This window comes from Eschscholzia californica, unplaced genomic scaffold (genome assembly GCF_041429995.1).
Source record: "Eschscholzia californica isolate CP2 unplaced genomic scaffold, dmEscCali1.0.p SCAF_1, whole genome shotgun sequence".
Classification (NCBI taxonomy): domain Eukaryota; kingdom Viridiplantae; phylum Streptophyta; class Magnoliopsida; order Ranunculales; family Papaveraceae; genus Eschscholzia; species Eschscholzia californica.
In genome coordinates, this window is record NW_028238198.1 from 24,746,030 (window position 1) to 24,764,564 (window position 18,535).

Genomic DNA, 18,535 nt, shown 5'->3' on the forward strand with positions numbered 1-18,535 from the left:
GTACGTCACCTCCATTCTCATTCTTCTAGCTCTGTCGCTAAATTGTTCGGGCTGCGTGCAACTGTCTGGCATGCGAAAGTCTTGACTGTCTATGAATATTCTTTCCAGATGCAGCATTACGAAAAGACCGCAGTCCGGTCTGCAGGATAAAAACAAATTTTCATTATACCAAGTTGTAGCCATTAGAAGAAGTAAAGAAGAGAACAACTCAATGTCTAGAGTACGGTAAGTTATAAAACTGCCAGTGCATTATGTAATGTCTACTGCACAGTAAGTTATGCTTTGTGTGTTTTGGAACAAATCAATTTATAATAAACTATAAAATTGACAGTGCATTCTGTAATGTCTAGTGTACAGTAAGGTATGCTTTGGGTGTTTTGGAACAAATCATATTATAGTAAACTCTAAAACTGACAGTAAACTATAAAACGGACATTATAAAACTGAAAGTGAATGGGACTTACTCTTTCCCTTGCTGTGGACATTCTTCTTCCCTTAAAAATGGGATCTTTTTCTTCAGTCGTTTTCGTCCGTAGTTCAATTCATTTAACACACCTGCAAGGACTATTGCAAACTCCCTTGCATTCTTGTTGCACGTTTGAGCGAGCTGTCGATCATTGATTAGTGAATTATAGTGTATCCAATCATTTTCATGGAACCTATACACCAGAAGCGTCCAGTGGTAACCATAGTATGCATCATTGGTGTATGGTGTGTTAATTAGAACACACAACACTGAGGTATGGCCTCTGATAAACTGCTCCTTAATTCTGGTCTGCAAATTTGCAGTTATTGTATCGGGGTGCCGTTTCTGGTTGATCAACGTCTGCAAATTACCAATAATACATTTTAAGAAATATTTGACAGTAACACAATACAAAAAGTTCGAAGCAATCTTACGTAGATCAAGGCTGACAAGAATATGATCTCTTTGCTTTTGTTATCTGGCCTGCTGTGAAGGTGGTCTGCAAACCAATCGATGATTTGAGAGTCGCACTCTCTATACATCATTAGATCATCTAACTCTTTTCCAGTTAGACGGTGTTCATTATCTTTCTTCCACACCTCCAGTCTGTACCGTACATTTCAAAATTTACGAGACATTCAATAATGTACGTGACACATTCAAATGTGTAATAAATTAAAATATTTACAAGAAACTTACTTTTTCCTGCCTTTCTGGCAGAACTCTAGCAGTAGAGGTCTTTCTTTCTGAAGCACATAAGGCCAAAGCCCTCCTATTTTCCAGTCCCCTAAGCTCTGTTTGTCTTCTTTGTTCAAATTCATGGGTTCCACAGCCACAATTTCCTTTCCCTTATCTGCCTTGAATGTCGCTTTCCGCACACGTGGGTTTTGCTTCACCCTTCTTATAAGAGAGTTCTGAAGAGCCTTTGACCCTGATTCTCCTTTGCTTGCCACTCTCTTTGGAGGGGAAACAGTTTTCTTTAGCACTTCTTGGACTGACTCTTTGCCCATTTTGATTATATCTGCAAAATCAGAATTAGGTGGTGTCTGCAAAATATCTGAAGTATTACGTTTGCTGATCCCCTCTTCTGGTGGTGTCCAAACCACTATTTGTGTGCAGTCAATTCCCAGATCAAAGCTTGGTTCCGTTAGTTGGTTGTTGCAGATTGTACTACCCTTCTCTTCACTTGCTACATTTTTTTAATACAATGTTAGAGATTAGGTTTGTTAAATAATTTATAATCACTATAATAACATAAACTTCATCTACTTGAATCAAAAAATTGCGAATCTTACCTTTTAACAATTGATCTTTTTGTTGTAGTTTAAGTGTTTCCTCTCTATTATGAATCCTTTGAAGCCAAGAGTCATCGTCGCTCGATAAATTAACGTCCTTGCCCCAAAGCTCATCTCTCTCATCTTTTCCCTCCTTCTCTTTGTATTTATCTGTTTTTATGTAATCGGGAATTAATATATGTCACTGATATTTTCAAATTTACAAGTAACAAAACAACTGAGGATGCATTGTAAAGTTCCCGATCAGTAAACTAAATCCCAGTACCCGTTTAGTAACATGTAGTTAAACAATATGCAGAATAACATGAATTAAAGTTCTCTTAAAGTAAACATAAGTTCATAAAAACCTTCACTAAAAGGAAACCACCTAATATGTCATAAAGTACCTTTGTTCAAGCTATTTTAATACGATAACCACTAACACTAGACATGTCATAAAACCTCCTATCCTTAACTACTCTTTAGTACTATTTAAGTTTGATTGAAATGAGTTTGACTGTAATCGAAAATTAGAGATTGCCTTTTCCTTTGCCGGCATGCTTTTGCTTCTTTGCATGATCCTCTGACTCGGACGATTCATCATCATCATCTGTTTCACTCTCACTTTTTTCTGCTTGACCGTCTTTCACAGTTTCTTCTTCACTCTCAGTCTTGTCTTCATCACTTTCACTACTTTCTTCTCCTTTTTTTTTTCTTTTATTTCAGTTTCCTTCTTACCCTCATCTATCTGCCTTTGTTCTTCTTCACTACTCTCACTGTCGGTCTCACTCTCACTTATCTGACTTTTTCCTGCCTTAGTAATCTCATTTTTCTCCACTACTCTCACTGTCTCTTCTTCTTCACTACTCTCACTGTCACTTTCCTTCTTACCCTCATCTATCTGCCTCTGTTCTTCTTCACTACTCTCACTGTCGGTGTCACTCTCACTTATCTGACTTTTTCCTGCCTTAGTAATTTCACTTTTCTCCACTACTCTCACTGTCTCTTCTTCTTCACTACTCTCACTGTCACTTTCCCTCTTACCCTCATTTATCTCCATCTGTTCTTCTTCACTACTCTCACTGTTGGTCTCACTCTCACTTATCTGACTTTCCCCTGCCTTATTAACCTCTTTTTTCTCTACTACTCTCACTGCCTCTTCTTCTTCACTACTTTCACTTTCACTATCACTCTTACCTTCCTGGTTCCCCTCATTTTTCTCTATCTCCTCTTCTTCTTCTTCTCCACTCTCACTTTCAGTTTCACTTCCTTCTTTATTCCTCTCCTCATCCTTTCCTGTCTCACTTTTATCCTGACCCTCTTCTTGTTTATCAGTTTCACCACTATCAGTTGCACTTCTTTCTTGTTCCTTCTCCACTTCTAGATTTTCCTGTCCTTTATCCTGCTCTTCCCTCCCATCACTCTCACTTACATTTTCTTCTCGTTCTTCCTCCCTTGCTACTTGCCCAGTTTGTTCCCCCTCAGGTTCTAGCTGTTCTTGACTTGGACCCCCTTCATATGTTGCTGTTTCCAATCTATCTTGTGATTGCAGCACATCTGAATAAGCTTTTAAAGTTGAGTCTCTTTCCTCGCATGCTTTGGCCAGCTCCTGTCTCAAAAGGGAGATTTTTCTTTCTTGGTTCTCTATTCTTTTCAACAAATTGGTTAAGCTCTTTGGATTTTCTCCTTCTGACAAAATTCTACTTTCAATATCATTTTCTGGCCAGATTAATTCTTCTTTCATATACCTGCAAGATTTAAAAAAATACATCAGAAAGTAACATAACTTACAAGAAATTAGACAACTGACAAGACATTAGAAAACTGACAGTTAATTACCACACTCACAGTACATTATAAACCTGTTTATACATTAGAACACAGATTGTAAATTGTTCACTACCGTTTATATTTTTCAACTATTAGATGCAGGATTTTACCTGGTCCTCTATAAGATTCTGAATTTTGTCATCGAAGGTCTTATCAATTTCTTGCAAAGACCATCTCACCAATCGAGGCACTTCATCCTTCACCTTGCTTATTCTATCGTAGCATAGAGTATGCTCGCAGAACCAGATCTACTCAGAGATAAAAACAATTACATAACCAATAAAATGTCACTGAATATACCAAGTGTGGTGAAGAAAATAATACTTACAGGAAGGACAATTAGGCATCCAGAAGCTTTGATTGGATCATGTGGGTGCCAACTGATCCTGTCCATCATGTACGCGTGCACTGCTCTTGCCCACGATACTTTTTTTATGGTGCCCATCGATTCCAAGCAGTTGAGGAAGATTGGGGGAATGGAGTAACCAGTACTCAAAGCAAAGAGTAGATTAGCAGATAGTGATAAGATTACCAGCTTGACAATATCCATATCATCCACATCTTCATCGTCTACGGCTTTGTTTAGAGCATCGGATACCGAGTGACATGTCACATAACCAGGTATTTCTCCGAAATATTTGATACAAAAGTCAATCTGTGGTTGCCTTAATACCTTGGTTTTGGGTATCACATCTTCCATTTCCCCCTCCATTGGCAAGCCCAGGATGAGGGCCACATCCTCTGGTGTCAGTTGAAGCTCTTTGCCTGCAAGTGTGAATCTTTCAGTCTTCGTATTGTAAAGGCTGAGGATTTTGAAGATAGCTTTGTTTGGTCGAACTGGATTTGCCATATCGAGTTTGTTTTCATTGAAGGCTCTCAACAGGTATTTGAAAGGAGTCTCATCCAACAACTCCTTCTGTCTGTCACTCAACTTAAAATAAGTTGTCTTCATTTGGTCCCAAATTTTACGAAGGGACCACTTGTATGCCTTTGAGAGTTTGCTATTCAGTTTGTCGGGTCGATGTTTCATCTCTTTTCCCCCCTGTTCACTTCCCTCTCCTTGAGCTTTTGTTGGCTTCTTTTGTTTCCGTTGAGGACCCTCTGGTTCTTGGGATGCTTTCCTCTTTCCTTTGGTATTCTTCACAATTTTTGGTTCAGCTTCCTGCAGGAACAAAGGAGTTTACAGTAAATTAAAAAACCGACAGTAAACTATAAAACTGACAGTGCATTATGTAATGTATGGTGTACAGTATCATATGCTTTGTGAGTGTTGGAAGAAATCAATTGTCAGTAAACTATAAAACTGACATTGCTTTCTGTAATGTATTGTTTATCATATGCTATGCTTTGTGTTTTTTGGAAGAAATCAATTTACAGTAAATTATAAAACTTTCAGTGCATTATGTAATGTATAGTGTACAGTATGCTATGCTTTGCTTGTTTTGAAACATATCAATTTACAGTAAACTATAAAACTGACAGTGCATTATGTAACGTCTACTGTACAGTAAGGTATGCTTTGTCTGTTTTGGAACAAATAAACTTAGAGTAAACTATAAAACTGACAGTATACTATCTATTAACAGTAAACTATAAAACGGACGTTATAAAACTGACAGTGATCTTGACCAAAGCTTTGTGCATGGGAACTAAAAAGTTTCTAGACATCTGGATCATGTACATGAAACTAAAAAAAGGTAGGATGGTAACAGTAAAATATTTCAAAGCTTTGTGAAAAAGTAAAACGAAATTGTGCATGGAAACTAAAAAGTTTCTAGATCACTGGATCGTGTACATGAAATTAAAAAGAGTATGGACTTTTGTACCTTCGTCTTCCCCCTCGGACTACTCCTAGTTGGTTGTTTTTCTTTCATCTTATTTTGTTTCACGGATCTCGACCTTGTCGTTGCTGGCTCTGTAGCGATTTTTTTTTGTGAGGTTGTTTTTGTGCTTTTCTTCACCATCTGCAAACAGTAATCCAAGTTAAATTTGTAACAGATTTCGAAGGAATATTTAGGGTTTTTCGTCAGATTTAGGGTTTTTCTTTAGATTTAGGGTTTTTCCCTCAAAAATCCTTTTTCTTTTTGTTAAAGAAAACTTACCTTTTATGAAGAACAACTTCAGAGTTTTTCTTTCACTGATCTTGCACTAAAGGAATGAAGAACAGCTTGAGAGTTTGAACTGGTTTTTAGAGAGAGAGAGTGAGCGGTTTTCTTTTGGTAATGGTGGACGAATAATCAGGAGTAATGGAGTAATGGAGAGAGAGAGAGTGAGCGGTTTCCAAAACTGAAAGGCGTGGGCTCGAGGTAATGAGGAAGTGACGTTGGCGTGGAGGAGTCATTCGAAACCTGACTTGACGTCAGACTTTGGCCAAAAAGTTCGTCAATTTCGCGCTTTTTTTTTAATGGCAAATCCGTAATATCAATGAAATCGAAGGTTTTTTAGTTTTCCACTTTCAAGGGGCTGACACTTTGGACCTGATCCATAATTCCGGACTGCCTTGGGCCCGGTCCTCATTCCATCCTTGATCTAAGACAAAATCAATAATTGATAAATTTTCATTTCCATCCTTGATCTTGTGACCTCAGAATTTTGGGAGTGAATGCACTAGCATTAGAGCAAGACTCTGATTGTGACGTTATCTTTTGTTTTAACATTTTTTAATCAAATTGGACATACAACATTAGGGTTATAATAAACAAAAAATGAGTGAGGGATCCAAAATTTGGGGGAGAAATGAGCGGGAACACCATTTTCGGCCAGAAATTAGCTTCCAGTCCAAATGTCAGGACAGCTCATTTTTTTCTGGTTTTCATTTCTTTTTCTCCCCCTCTTGCCCCTGGTTTGAAAATTCAAAATTTTCAAATGAAATTTTGGAATCCCGCAAGCAAACTCTCTCTTCTTGTTTTCTTTCTCTCTCTAAAACTTTATAATAACCATGGATGTTGATTATCTTCTTCCCCTCTCTCTATACAAATATTTCGAAATCTTGATTTTTTTTTTCTTTCTCTCTCTAAAACCTTCAGAATACCATGGACGTTGATTATCTTTTTCCTCTCTATCTCTCTGAAGTAATCTTCCTCTCTTTCTCTCTCTAAAAATTTTCTGAAAATTCTTCCCCTCTCTCTCTAAACTTCTAATATCTCTCTCTAAAAAAATTCTGTAAATTTTGGAGAGAAACAGAGGAAGAAGATATGTAAATTTTCTGGAAATTTTCTCTCTCTATATCAATATTTCGAAATCGATTATATTCTTGCCATCTCTATCTTTTTGAGAAAAGGAAAGTAGTAAGATTGGAGAGAGAAGATATGTCTAAACAGAAATAAAAAGAATAAAAATAGGAAATATAGAGAGAGAAAAATCTTGACAGAAAATATGAAAAAGGAATAAAATTTAGAGTAAAATAGGAAAAATCTAGAGAGAAATTCGAAAAGTGTGTAGTACATAACCAAATGGCTAGTAGACAGAACAATTTCCGGTACACAAGAAAACTTGCAATACAAAAATGTCTAGTACATTAACCAAATGGCCAGTACACAGAACAATTTCCAGGTAACAAGAAAATTTCCAGTACAAAAATGGTAATAAACAGAACAATTTCCAGGAAACAGAAAAGTTTCTGGGAAACAAGTAAATTTCCAGTACACAAATGGCTAGTAAACAGAACAATTTCCAGGAAACAAAATAGGTTCTCGGAAACAAGTAAATTTCTAGTACAAAGATGGCTAGTAAACAGAACAATTTCCAGGAAACGGAACAAATTCTAGGAAACAAGTAAATTTCCAGTACAAAAATGGCTAGTAAACATAACAATTTCCAGGAAACAAGAAAATTCCCAGTATACGAGTAGTACATAACCAAGAAAAATCGAAATTGGTTAGAAATTGGTTAAAATTTGAGAGAAATTAGGAATTGGTTAAATTAATAAATATGGAAAGTTGGAGAGAAAAATTTGAAATGAGGAAAATTTAAATTTAAATGAAAAACTACCAAAAAAGAGGAAAATTTAAATGTAAAGAGAAAAGAAACAAATCTGGACAAAAAAATAAAGAAAAACCAATTTCGAATTTTTGGAGAGAGAAATTTAAAGAGAAATATTTATTGAGATTGGAAAGAGAATTTTAAAGAGAGAGAAATTTGTTGAGATTGGAGAGAGAATAGGAATTGGAGAGAGAAAAATTCTAAATTAGTTAGAAATTGGTTGAAAATTAGAGAGAAAATAGGAATTGGTAAAATAAATAAATCTGGAAAGAGAATTAGAGAGAGAAAGTAAAAGAGTAGAGAGAGAAAGTAAAATGCGGAGTGGAAAATCTCGTGATTTTTCAGAGTGGCAGTTCCGTAAATTTATGAGTGGCATCTTTTGTAAATTTGATGAAAAAACAAGGGTGTTACAGTACTTTCCAGTAAGACTCTGACCCTGTGGACTGGGTTTACATTTTTGGTCGAGTTTGGACTGGGCTCTTATTTTGGGCCCGGTTTTGGGCCTTTCATCCATTCCCTCTATAATAAATGTGTTTTCTGAATAAGTCTTGGCCTTCACCCTCAGGTGGTGTTTGAATTTGACTTCACTGAATTAAATGGACTCAAATCAACCTAAATCAGTCTTTCGAGTGAGTTAGACGTGAATCAACTCAGGCTTAAAATTTGACTTCGTAAAAAATGAAACTACCTTAGTGGCTATAGTTACTCTTCAAAGTTTTCCTATGAATTTATATAGGTGTCTATGTGAAAGAATTGAATGTAGTTCGTGTTAATGATCAAATGATCTTCAAATAAATTTATAAAATACCAATGATTAGTCCACGAAATTTAGGTAAGAAACAAGCGTGCTGGATCGAAATTAAATTTTAAAACTCGTACATTTTATCCAAAAAATTACAGTTAATAATTGAAGGGAGACCACAATGGAGAGTCGGCAACCCAATTACATTACAACTAAGGTAGTAGTAGAATTAGTCTTTTCTAATAAAACTTGCTATATTGGAGGAAATTGCAATGGAGCTAGTGACCACAGCTACAACTATCATCAACATTGCCAATATCCTATCTCTTCTTGTTGATATTCCATGTACATCTCTGGCATATCATAAAAAAAAAAAAATCAATAGTTTGCAGGAAAATGAGGAAATCAAATTTTGTCAAATGGCAAATAAAAAATTTCGACTTTTTGCTATGAAATTGTACCTGAGAACGATAGCGCCTGGGAAGACGAAAGCTAAGCAAATAGAAGTTGTTGAGCCAAGGAACTGAAAGAAAACCCATATATTTGGTATGGCTATTGCTGCAATATATACTAACGTGAGAAGGATGGAAGTGAGCAGAACAAATCTAATGTTGTGGGAAGCTAACAATGGCGACTTTGAGAAGAAGAGTTCATCAACGTTAACCCTCAGAGAGAAATTAGGAAGAGGGAAAACCAAAATAAGATGAACAGCGTAACTCAAACGAACAATGTCATTAACCAATGTTCCTACTGACGAACCAAAACTCTGGTCGAAGTTGGTTAGTACATCAGGCATTGTTGAATCTCCGAATAGTAGATAACAGAACAACCCAACCGTGCAGTAGATTGTTGCACACAAAATAAGTGATATCCTCACAGCCAAGACCATATTAGAAGGTTTACTCAATTCAGCTCCAATTGGATGAACTGCATAAATGTAAAAAAAGTCTAGTTAACTAGCTAGACGCATAGGATAACAATATAGTTTTGTGAGATTTTCGAAGTAAACAGGCATCATATGAGCTTTTCAATTACCGTTGAAATGAAAGGTGAAGGCAGCTGCAATGATAGGAAACGCGGTGAAAAGATGGAAAAACGATGCTTGGTTGGCTAAGTCTGGTAGAAGTCGTGGTCTCTTTATTTTGCCTTCCCAAAGTGCAGAGATAGCCAAAAAGGAACTTATTGCCACAAATACCACAGCTAGGAAAATCGATATTGCAGAAGTGAACCTCAACGACTCTGATACAAACAAAATTTTTTATACGAAAAATGTATAAACTTGTGTAGAATATTCTCTATCTGAATAAAACAAACTAGCTTAACTTTAATCTACCTAACTAATTAAGAAATTGATCCTTGCACGTTATACTAACCGACTCGTTTGAAGAGGACTAGAGGAAACAAAACAAAGATGAGAATGAAGAAAATAGCAAAAGATCTTGAACTCCACCAATGTATCCCAAACCATTCTTGCAAGATCCCATAATGAACCACCTTACTTCCCTCTATTGTGTTTGTTGTTCCACATAGCACATCCCCTGCAACCCAATCCAAAAAACACAAGACAAAAATCAATTTAAGATCCTCAAGATCACCATATAAATTAATGTTATCTATAAAGATAGATCCAAAATATTATTAATATATGTACCAATAATGATGAGATATATGATAAGGCATCCAAGATTTGTGATGGTAATACAAATCTGCAACAAAAATGATCCTAACCGTCCAAATGACTCCCCCATCACTCCGGCATAAGTCTTTGATTCACCGGAACGAGTATACCGGAGAAGGAATTCAACTGAAATTTCAGACAAGAGAGCCACGAGTAAGATCGTGATAATGGCCGGAACAACGCCTAATACCTTAAGTGTAGCCGGAATTGACATAATTCCTGCACCAACTATGCTGGTTGAGACATTAAACACTGCCCCGGAAACTGACGCACCATCAGAATCATTTCCCTCCGGGGGCTTGAGCTCCGGCAGTAGAGGAGAATTTATTCCGGCATCGGTCGCCGGTTTAATCTCCATAATAATTATCGTGCTGGAGTGATCAGAGGGCTGCTAGCTGGTTTTTGTTTTGGTTTATTTGACTCGATCATTGTCTATTTATAAGAAATAAAACAGTTGAAACTCAAAAAGATATATATAAAAATTGTTTACCTAACCACATGACGTTTTAGTTGATGCCGTTAACTTCGGCAAGAATAAAATTTTGTATAGTGTAATGTCATAGATTTGATCCGGCTAAGTGATTATACTATTTAGATATTTGTTTGTTATAAATAGTAAATAGCTTAATTTTTGTCACCACAATAAAAAGTTTGGTTGTTAGTATGTGTCTATGAACTTTCAGCATCCGATAAGATCGTAAGAAAATAGTCTGGTTTGACAAAGCAAATCTTGCACATGTCGTCGGGGTAACGTCATTAATTTATCTTGTTTCGACCATTATGGCAGGAATTTAAACTACATCTCTTTACAAACTTTTGGCAATATTTTCATTGAATCACAGAGGGGACTTTTACAAAATTTATTTATTGTGTTTCCTTTATCTTTGTTCTAGTAGGAACACAATCTCCAATTATGAAAACCTTTATTTTGATGAGTCCTTGTAAGTAAGAGAGCTGATTTGAAAGGTCAAATTGGAAAAGTTTTCAAGATGGGGATGTAGCTCAGATGGTAGAGCGCTCGCTTAGCATGCGAGAGGTACGGGGATCGATACGCTGCATCTCCATTTGTAGAGTTTTTAGTTGTGTTAGTACATAACAGCAAAAAGCATATAGTAAGTTATTCTCTCTCTCTCTCTCTCTTTTTCTTATGATTCCCAAATACCCATGCTTCAATTATTCTTCTTCTGTAATTGTGGGTGATGAAGTGAGATCATCACATTACCTTAGAAAAGTAGGTTAACATGTGATAATAGAGTATTTTTATTGGGTTTTTTCATGATGGAAAAAAACCTAAACGGAAATCGTATGAGAAAGTTAAACATTATAATTTGTCTTATATGTAATCCTAACTCATTATTTTACTTGTAATAATGCGTCTTATTTTTGTTCTCTCTAAAACAGGAAAGTTGATATTGATTGTGACAAATTTAAAGCGCATTGAAAGTGTATTGATTTAAATACTTCAATAACGTCTAGGACTCACTCTTTAAAAAAAATCTGGTTTGGTTTCACCTATAAAATGGATAATCCTAGTTCCGTTATGTATACCTGTCCTTTCTTTTTGCTACATTTTCTTCGACCAACCTTTTGAATTTTTCCTAACATCCTCTTTTGCTAAGTTAGAAACTGGCTAAATCAAAGGAAATCTTCAAGGAAGAAGAAGGAAAGAGTAAAAGAGTTATGCGACTTATATGAAGCGTTTAGCAAAAAAGACGTCAAGATGCATGACACAAATGTCACTCGCTCCAAACATTGAATGGTGGATCCAAGGCTCCTGCCAGACTCTGTCTCTGGTCATTCACTCTCTTTTGATTTTATGCCTAGCTCTATAACTAACTTAGGGTCAACCAATTGACCGTCCTTGTGGGTAAGGTTGCACTGACAAAACCATTCAGTCTCATGGGTTCGTTCACCTTTGACTATCAACGAGGAAAGGATAATTACACAATTACGAGAATATTTCAACACGTCTGCTATAGTCACCCGTATAAATCATAACTTTTTTTTTAAAGTAAAGTCACAAATGTCATAAAGAATTTAACATCAGAAGTAGTTGAAGAACAGATAAGAGCCACAAAACAGCAAACCAAATTGAACATGAATACAGAATTCGACTAAATTGAATTAAAAAAAAACACTAGTTTTACGTGCCATTTATGAGAACACGATACTGTTAGATAGAAACTAAACATACTATCTGTTTCCTTTTTAAGTAGAGCAGCATCCACCTTTTTGAGCAACGGGTTGTCCTCGAATCTGGACTGTTGGAGGCCTGGCGTTGTTCATTGCTGGTTGACTTGCCATCCTGTTCTTGATTTCAGCAGCCATGGCCATAAAGGCTTGCTCCACATTCATTGCATTTTTCGCACTGGTTTCTAGGAATGGGATGCCAATCTCATCAGCAAATGCCTTTGCTGTTTCATATGATACAACTTTATTAGCAGTCAGATCACTCTTGTTCCCCACCAAAAGCTTGTTGACATTCTCACTTGCATAGCGATCAATCTCACTTAACCATTGCTTCACATTGTCGAAGCTCTCTTGGTCTGTCACATCATACACGATTATAACTCCATGGGCTCCACGGTAGTAGCTGCTAGTAACTGTCCTGAACCGTTCTTGCCCAGCAATGTCCCAAATTTGAAGCTTAATGGTCTTCCCGTCCTGCTCCACAGTGCGTATTTTAAAGTCGACACCAATAGTGCTGATGTAACTCTCCAGATAAGAATCGTCAGCAAATCTCAGAAGCAGACATGATTTCCCAACACCAGAGTCTCCAATGAGCAAAAGCTTGAATAGATAGTCATATTCTGGATTCGAGTATAAATCATAACTATAACAACACTAACAAACTAATGTCTCCCTCGTAGATAAATATCTCAATTGTCCCAAACCAATGCTTTAGGTATCTCAAACGAGTGCTCCAAACATGAAAAGACATTTGAGATGCCCCCCAGCCCACCCCATCCAGTGTCTCAGATATTGGAGAACATTTCAAGTGTCTACCACTAATGCCCATATCACCAATGTCTAGAACCCTAGATCCACTAACCCTAGAGTGAGGCAGCAAGGGGAGTTTAGAGGTTTGGCGGGTATGTCTTATAGACCGTTTGGTATTCACTTCCATTTAAATTCAAACATCTGGTGGTGGGTTTAGGAGGGCTTATGACCATCTTCAACAACCCAACTTCACCTTCCTTCTCAAAGGCATTAGAGATCAAAAAACTTCTCATCCAAGGATGCAACACTTTCAACCACCTCAAGCTCTTCCATGCCCGTCTCTTTCGTCTTGGTCTCGATCAAGACAATTACCTTATCAACATGATCTTACGCTCCTCTTTAGAAACTCAAAAAACCACTCATGCTCGTCTTGTTTTCGATCAAATTCAAGAACCCAATATTTTCTTATGGAATACTATGATTAGGGGTTTCGTTTCTAATGATTGTCTTCATGAAGCAATTGAATTTTATGGTCTTATTAGAAAAGAAGGTTTATTTCCTAATAATTTCACTTACCCATTTGTTCTTAAAGCTTGTGCTAGAATTATGGATCATGGATTAGGGGTTAAGATACATACCCATGTTTTAAAAGGTGGGTTTGAATTAGATGTGTTTGTTAAGACTAGTTTGGTGTGTCTGTATGCCAAATGTGGGTACTTGAAAGATGCACATAAGTTGTTTGATGAGATGCCTGAGAGAAATGTTGTTTCTTGGACTGCTATCATTAGTGGGTATATCGAGTTTGGGCGATCTAGTGAAGCTGTTGATATGTTTAGGAAGTTATTGGAGATGAATTTGAAGCCTGACAGTTTCACCCTTGTTCGGGTCCTCTGTGCTTGTTCTCAGTTAGGTGATGTTAAAAATGGTGAATGGATACATAGATGTATAAAAGATATGGATTTGGAAAAGAACGTATTTGTTGCTACGTCTTTGGTTGATATGTATGCGAAATGCGGTAATATGGAGAAGGCTCGTTATGTATTTGATGGGTTGCACGAAAAAGATGTCGTTACTTGGAGTGCAATGATCGGTGGGTATTCATCCAATGGACTCCCAAGAGAGGCTATTGAGCTTTTCTTTCAAATGCAGAGAAATAACATTAAACCTGATTGTTTCACCATGGTCGCGATTCTCTCTGCTTGTGCGAGATTAGGTGCCTTAGAACTAGGTGATTGGGCAAGTAGTCTGATCGATAAAAATGATTTTTTGTTGAATCATGTCTTGGGTACTGCATTGATCGACATGTATGCCAAATGTGGGAGTATGATCAGGGCATGGATACTCTTCAAAGAAATGAAGGAAAGAGATCTTGTTGTATGGAATGCTGTGATATCTGGACTAGCCATGACAGGCCATGCAAATGCTGCATTTGGACTTTTTGCCAAGATGGAGAAGTCAGGGATTCTACCCGATGGGAATACCTTCATAGGACTTCTTTGCGGTTGCACTCATGCTGGTCTTGTTGATGATGGTTGCCGATATTTTGATTGCATGACTCGAGTCTATTCTTTGGTTCCAAGAATTGAACATTACGGGTGCATGGTGGACCTTTTAGGCCGTGCGGGGATGTTAGATAAAGCCCATCGATTGATTGAAGAAATGCCGATGGACGCGAATGCTGTTATATGGGGGGCTCTATTGGGGGGTTGTAGGATACATCGGGACACCATACTAGCTGAGATTGTATTAAAGAAACTCATCGAGTTGGAACCTTGGAATTCAGGCAATTACGTTCTCTTATCGAATATTTACTCTGCAAGTGGTAGATGGAATGATGCAGCCAACATCAGGTCAACCATGAACGAGGAAGGAATACGAAAAACACCCGGATGTAGTTGGATTGAAGTGAATGGAGTTGTTCATGAGTTCCGGGTGGGAGATAAATTGCATCCACTATCTGAGAAGATTTATGCAAAGCTGGAAGAACTGGCTGAGAAATCAAAGGCTATAGGTTACATGCCGACGACAGAGTTTGTATTGTTTGATATAGAAGATGAAGAGAAAGAACATTCTCTTGGTTGTCACAGTGAGAAATTAGCAATTGCATTTGGTCTAATTAGTACAAAACCAGGAGAAACCATTCGAATCGTGAAGAATCTTCGTGTTTGTGGTGATTGTCATAGCCTTATAAAACTCATCTCGGAGATTACATGTCGAGAAATTGTTGTTAGGGATAATAATAGGTTCCATTGTTTTAAGGAAGGATCATGTTCATGTAAAGATTTTTGGTGAAGTTAAATGATTACATTAAGCCAAAATACATTTCAGTAGTTCCCTTCCTAATTGCAATCGTTCAGCTGAACTTAGAAATAAAAACACTCCGAAACTCCTTGGTTCTTTATACATTTAAATTATTTAATAGAATAGCTCTCGGCATCTCTCTGTGATGATGTGCTTGTCTTGCTCTTGCCCCATTGTTTTTGCTGAAACAAGAAACAATGGAAGGCAATGGAAGTTCACTCGTTCAGCTTCAGATGTCAGTTGCCCTCGCGCCGATTTTTTCTCCATTCCCATGGCTTTTCAGGGTGCGACGATGCCCACAATCCAAGTCGGGCAGCTCGAGCTTCCTTCTCCCACTGAACTCGATCGCAAGTTTATGTCATGACCAGAGACAGGTAATTTGGGACTAATACATCTAAGATTGAGGAAATGCTGTTAACTTACCGCCATAAATTCAGGGCGTTGATCGTAGGTTGCATAATGCCATGCAAACCCTTTCTTGAGCATTACTTCCTGTGAGTGAAGAAAATAAACCAATGACATTTTACGCTACAACAATGCTACTTGGCCGGACAAGGCCAAATTTGTAAATGATGTCGGCATGACAGTATCATGACATCAGCAATTTGGCCTTGTCGGGCCACTTCTTGTCGTGCCAAATAGCATTTTCCTTTACGCTATTTAGGGTTAAACAACTGAAATTTTCATCATGTTATGTTACCTGTATAAACTTTCCATTGCAATAGATATCTCCAACAGTTCGTCCATAACGATCTTCCTCATAAACACGGATCAGCAAACTCTTTCCCTGAACTAGCTTAACCAATGCATCTTTTGCTTCCTTTCCATAAGGCATTTCACCTTCTGGTGCATCAATACCCCTGTTCTCTTTTCAAAGAAGAATGCCGGAAAGTTGAGAGATTATACACTGTATATGCCCTAAGCTATATAAGTCTTGACTTTTACCTCAATCGGATTCTATATTTCTTTGCAAGTGTTTCCTCGTTGTTTGGACCGTTTATGACTCTGTAATGAAAACATAGAACCACAATATTATAGTTCAAAACTCAAATCGAATAGCACAAAAGTTTCTAGAACTTAGTTTTGTGATTAACAAGCTTAAACCTATAACCAGCATCGACGATGTTCTTCTGTAGAGCATCTGCTCTTGGATAATCTCTCTCTGCCCGTGCTTTTGATCGTCGTGATGCAGCTACTTGTACAGCTTTAGGAAGACTAGATGCTTCCCTTGGGTCTGTAACGTTAACATAAACCGTTATGGTATCCCCGTCGGCAACTGCTTTCGCATCCACCTAGTATTTGATCGTTCATTGTCAATTTTCTTGAAATACATTAGGCTTAATAACAACAATGTTAATACGAAAATATCTTACTGGGAGTGTATGGAACTCGAACTTCACTCCTTCTGGCCACGAAGAGCTAGGGATCACTGAAGGAGTATCGACAAGATTTTGGGGAAGAGGAAGACCATAGAACATCAACAAACCCTATAATACAACAACAACCATGCTACTTGACCCGGCAAAAAGTGGCATGAATGGCCCAAAACAAGGCAAATTTTGCACATAATGAAGTAGCAATTTGCCTTGTTCGAGCCATTCGGGCCACTATTTGTCAGGCCAAATAGCATTTTCCATGAAACAAACCCCAAATCAAACTAGGTTGATAGTTATCATATGGTTTATCAATCCAAATTCCAAACTAAGGGTGAAAATGGGTACCCTAGCTACTAGTTTACCTCAACATCTGCCTTTTGGTTTCTTTTCAAGGTCTCAATGACAAGCCTAGCTGCTTCTTCAGGTGTTTTAGGTGGTGGTTTTTCATTTTTCCATGCTTGCAGTAGTTTCTTGTACCTTCCATTTTTCCATGGTTTTTAAACAAAATCAGAACCAAATGAAATGAAATCAAAATAGTTCTAGTAAATGGAAGGGATAGAATTTTTAGTACCAATTAGCCTGAGCTTTCTTAGATGATGCAACATGGGGAGCAAGTCCATTAGGAACCTTTAGTTGATTAAGAAATTAGAAATTGATTAACAACTTAATTGATATAGAATTGAAGTACCCATTAATTGAAATTTCAAGAAAGTAAAGAAAGTTTGTGATTTACTTGTGAAGTGATTTCATAGTTAAAGAGATCGTGAGCAAGAGCTGAGACACTGGTTGTAGTGGTTGGGACACCATGAGGGCCTAATGATGACTCCTCAGCTTTTGGGTTGCAACAATTCCCATAAAGGAACCTCAGAGCATTTCCCATCTTTCTTCTTCTTTTCTCTCTCTACAGATTTGAGGGGGTTGGAAGTTTGATTAAAGATTTGAAGAAGGTATCAGATACCTCAGCCAAGGGAATGAAATGGAAGAAAGAAAAGAGGAAAGTTAGAAAGTGTTTTGGATATTGAAGTTGGTGAAAGAGAGTGGACCAATGAGAGAGAAGAAAATAAAGAGAGGAGGCCCTTGTGTACTGTTGGCTATTGAAAGTGTGTTTCATATTGAAGTGTGTACTGTTTGGCTATAGAAAGTGTGTTGCATATTGAAGCTTCATCAAAGATTTTCTCCATCTCATTTAAAACGGGTCTGAGGTTGGAAAGTTCAGCAAACCAAATTTTCCAAATTTTCCATTTTGCTTATATACAATCTTTTTTTTTTTTTGTTGAAAATATATATATATTCAAATCTAAGGTACTTTTTGCTCAAGTCAATGGAGATGTGAGTGTAACAGGTAAAATGGTGAGCATATATAAAATTTCTGAGTCTGAGGTTCAGTGGTTTGTATACCCCTTAAGTCCGTGGGTTCTTGGATTCGGTCTCGGTGAAAGTAGTTTACTTTACAAAGAAAAATTGATGTAGATTAACAAAAAATAAAGTGAGAGTGTCTTTATTGATACAACAAACTTACCGCCGTCATAAGACAGATTCTAGCCATGTGATCCTGATTATTGGTTAATTGTTTTAGATTTTCAAAAATATTAAATGAAATGTAACTCCCAAAAAAAACTCTAATAGTTACACATGTAACACATACATTTAATAGAAAAAAGTGATTGAGAAAGAAAGACTCTAAAAGGAGATTTCAACAATAGCTCAAAATTAAGTGTTTCCCCATCATCTTAAGATCTCGATTGAGTTTTGCATCGGAAATTATTTTTTATAAGAAACTATAAAGTCCTAGGGGTCACTTAAGATTTTAAGATTGAGTCTTGTATTGGAGATGTTCTGAATTCATATATATGAATATAGTGTCTATTGAAAATCTTGAGAGGAAAATAACAGTCAAAATTATACTGTCTCTCTACAATAATAGTTTTTATTTGTAATAATTGTTCA

The 18,535-nt window shown here is 37.0% G+C and overlaps 3 protein-coding genes and 1 pseudogene across 6 annotated transcripts; 1 reads left to right on the forward strand and 3 right to left on the reverse strand.

Annotated features, from left to right (window-relative positions):
• Window positions 1-8,400: 8,400 nt before the first annotated feature.
• On the reverse strand, window positions 8,401-10,514 carry LOC147565374 (amino acid transporter AVT6C-like). Of its 3 annotated transcripts, none has more exons than XM_086651858.1 (6): window positions 10,462-10,514; window positions 9,945-10,097; window positions 9,667-9,831; window positions 9,329-9,532; window positions 8,755-9,220; window positions 8,401-8,646 (listed from the first exon to the last, which is right to left on the reverse strand). In XM_086651858.1, the coding sequence occupies exons 1-6, from the start codon at window positions 10,469-10,471 to the stop codon at window positions 8,523-8,525; spliced, it is 1,122 nt and encodes a 373-aa protein (XP_086507984.1). In that variant the 5' UTR covers window positions 10,472-10,514; the 3' UTR covers window positions 8,401-8,522. The 3 variants fall into 3 exon arrangements, with proteins under 3 accessions (XP_086507984.1, XP_086507983.1, XP_086507982.1); XM_086651857.1 differs by lacking the exon at window positions 10,462-10,514 and adding an exon at window positions 10,245-10,406; XM_086651856.1 differs by lacking the exon at window positions 10,462-10,514 and having other exon boundaries at window positions 9,945-10,434.
• Window positions 10,515-12,073: 1,559 nt separating this feature from the next.
• Window positions 12,074-12,990, reverse strand: LOC147565375 (ras-related protein RABD2a pseudogene; annotated as a pseudogene). Its single transcript, XR_015230124.1, has 2 exons — window positions 12,911-12,990; window positions 12,074-12,804 (listed from the first exon to the last, which is right to left on the reverse strand). The product of XR_015230124.1 is annotated as a ras-related protein RABD2a pseudogene (transcript).
• LOC147565376 (Pentatricopeptide repeat (PPR) superfamily protein) lies at window positions 12,783-15,229 on the forward strand. The gene has a single exon (XM_086651855.1). The coding sequence runs from the start codon at window positions 13,137-13,139 to the stop codon at window positions 15,201-15,203; it is 2,067 nt and encodes a 688-aa protein (XP_086507981.1). The 5' UTR covers window positions 12,783-13,136; the 3' UTR covers window positions 15,204-15,229.
• Window positions 15,194-17,808, reverse strand: LOC147565377 (putative 38.1 kDa protein). Its single transcript, XM_086651859.1, has 9 exons — window positions 17,322-17,808; window positions 17,160-17,215; window positions 16,951-17,065; window positions 16,586-16,699; window positions 16,317-16,504; window positions 16,158-16,217; window positions 15,913-16,072; window positions 15,636-15,704; window positions 15,194-15,547 (listed from the first exon to the last, which is right to left on the reverse strand). Exons 1-9 carry the CDS (start codon window positions 17,466-17,468, stop codon window positions 15,449-15,451), a joined length of 1,008 nt encoding a protein of 335 aa, XP_086507985.1. The 5' UTR covers window positions 17,469-17,808; the 3' UTR covers window positions 15,194-15,448.
• Window positions 17,809-18,535: the final 727 nt, after the last annotated feature.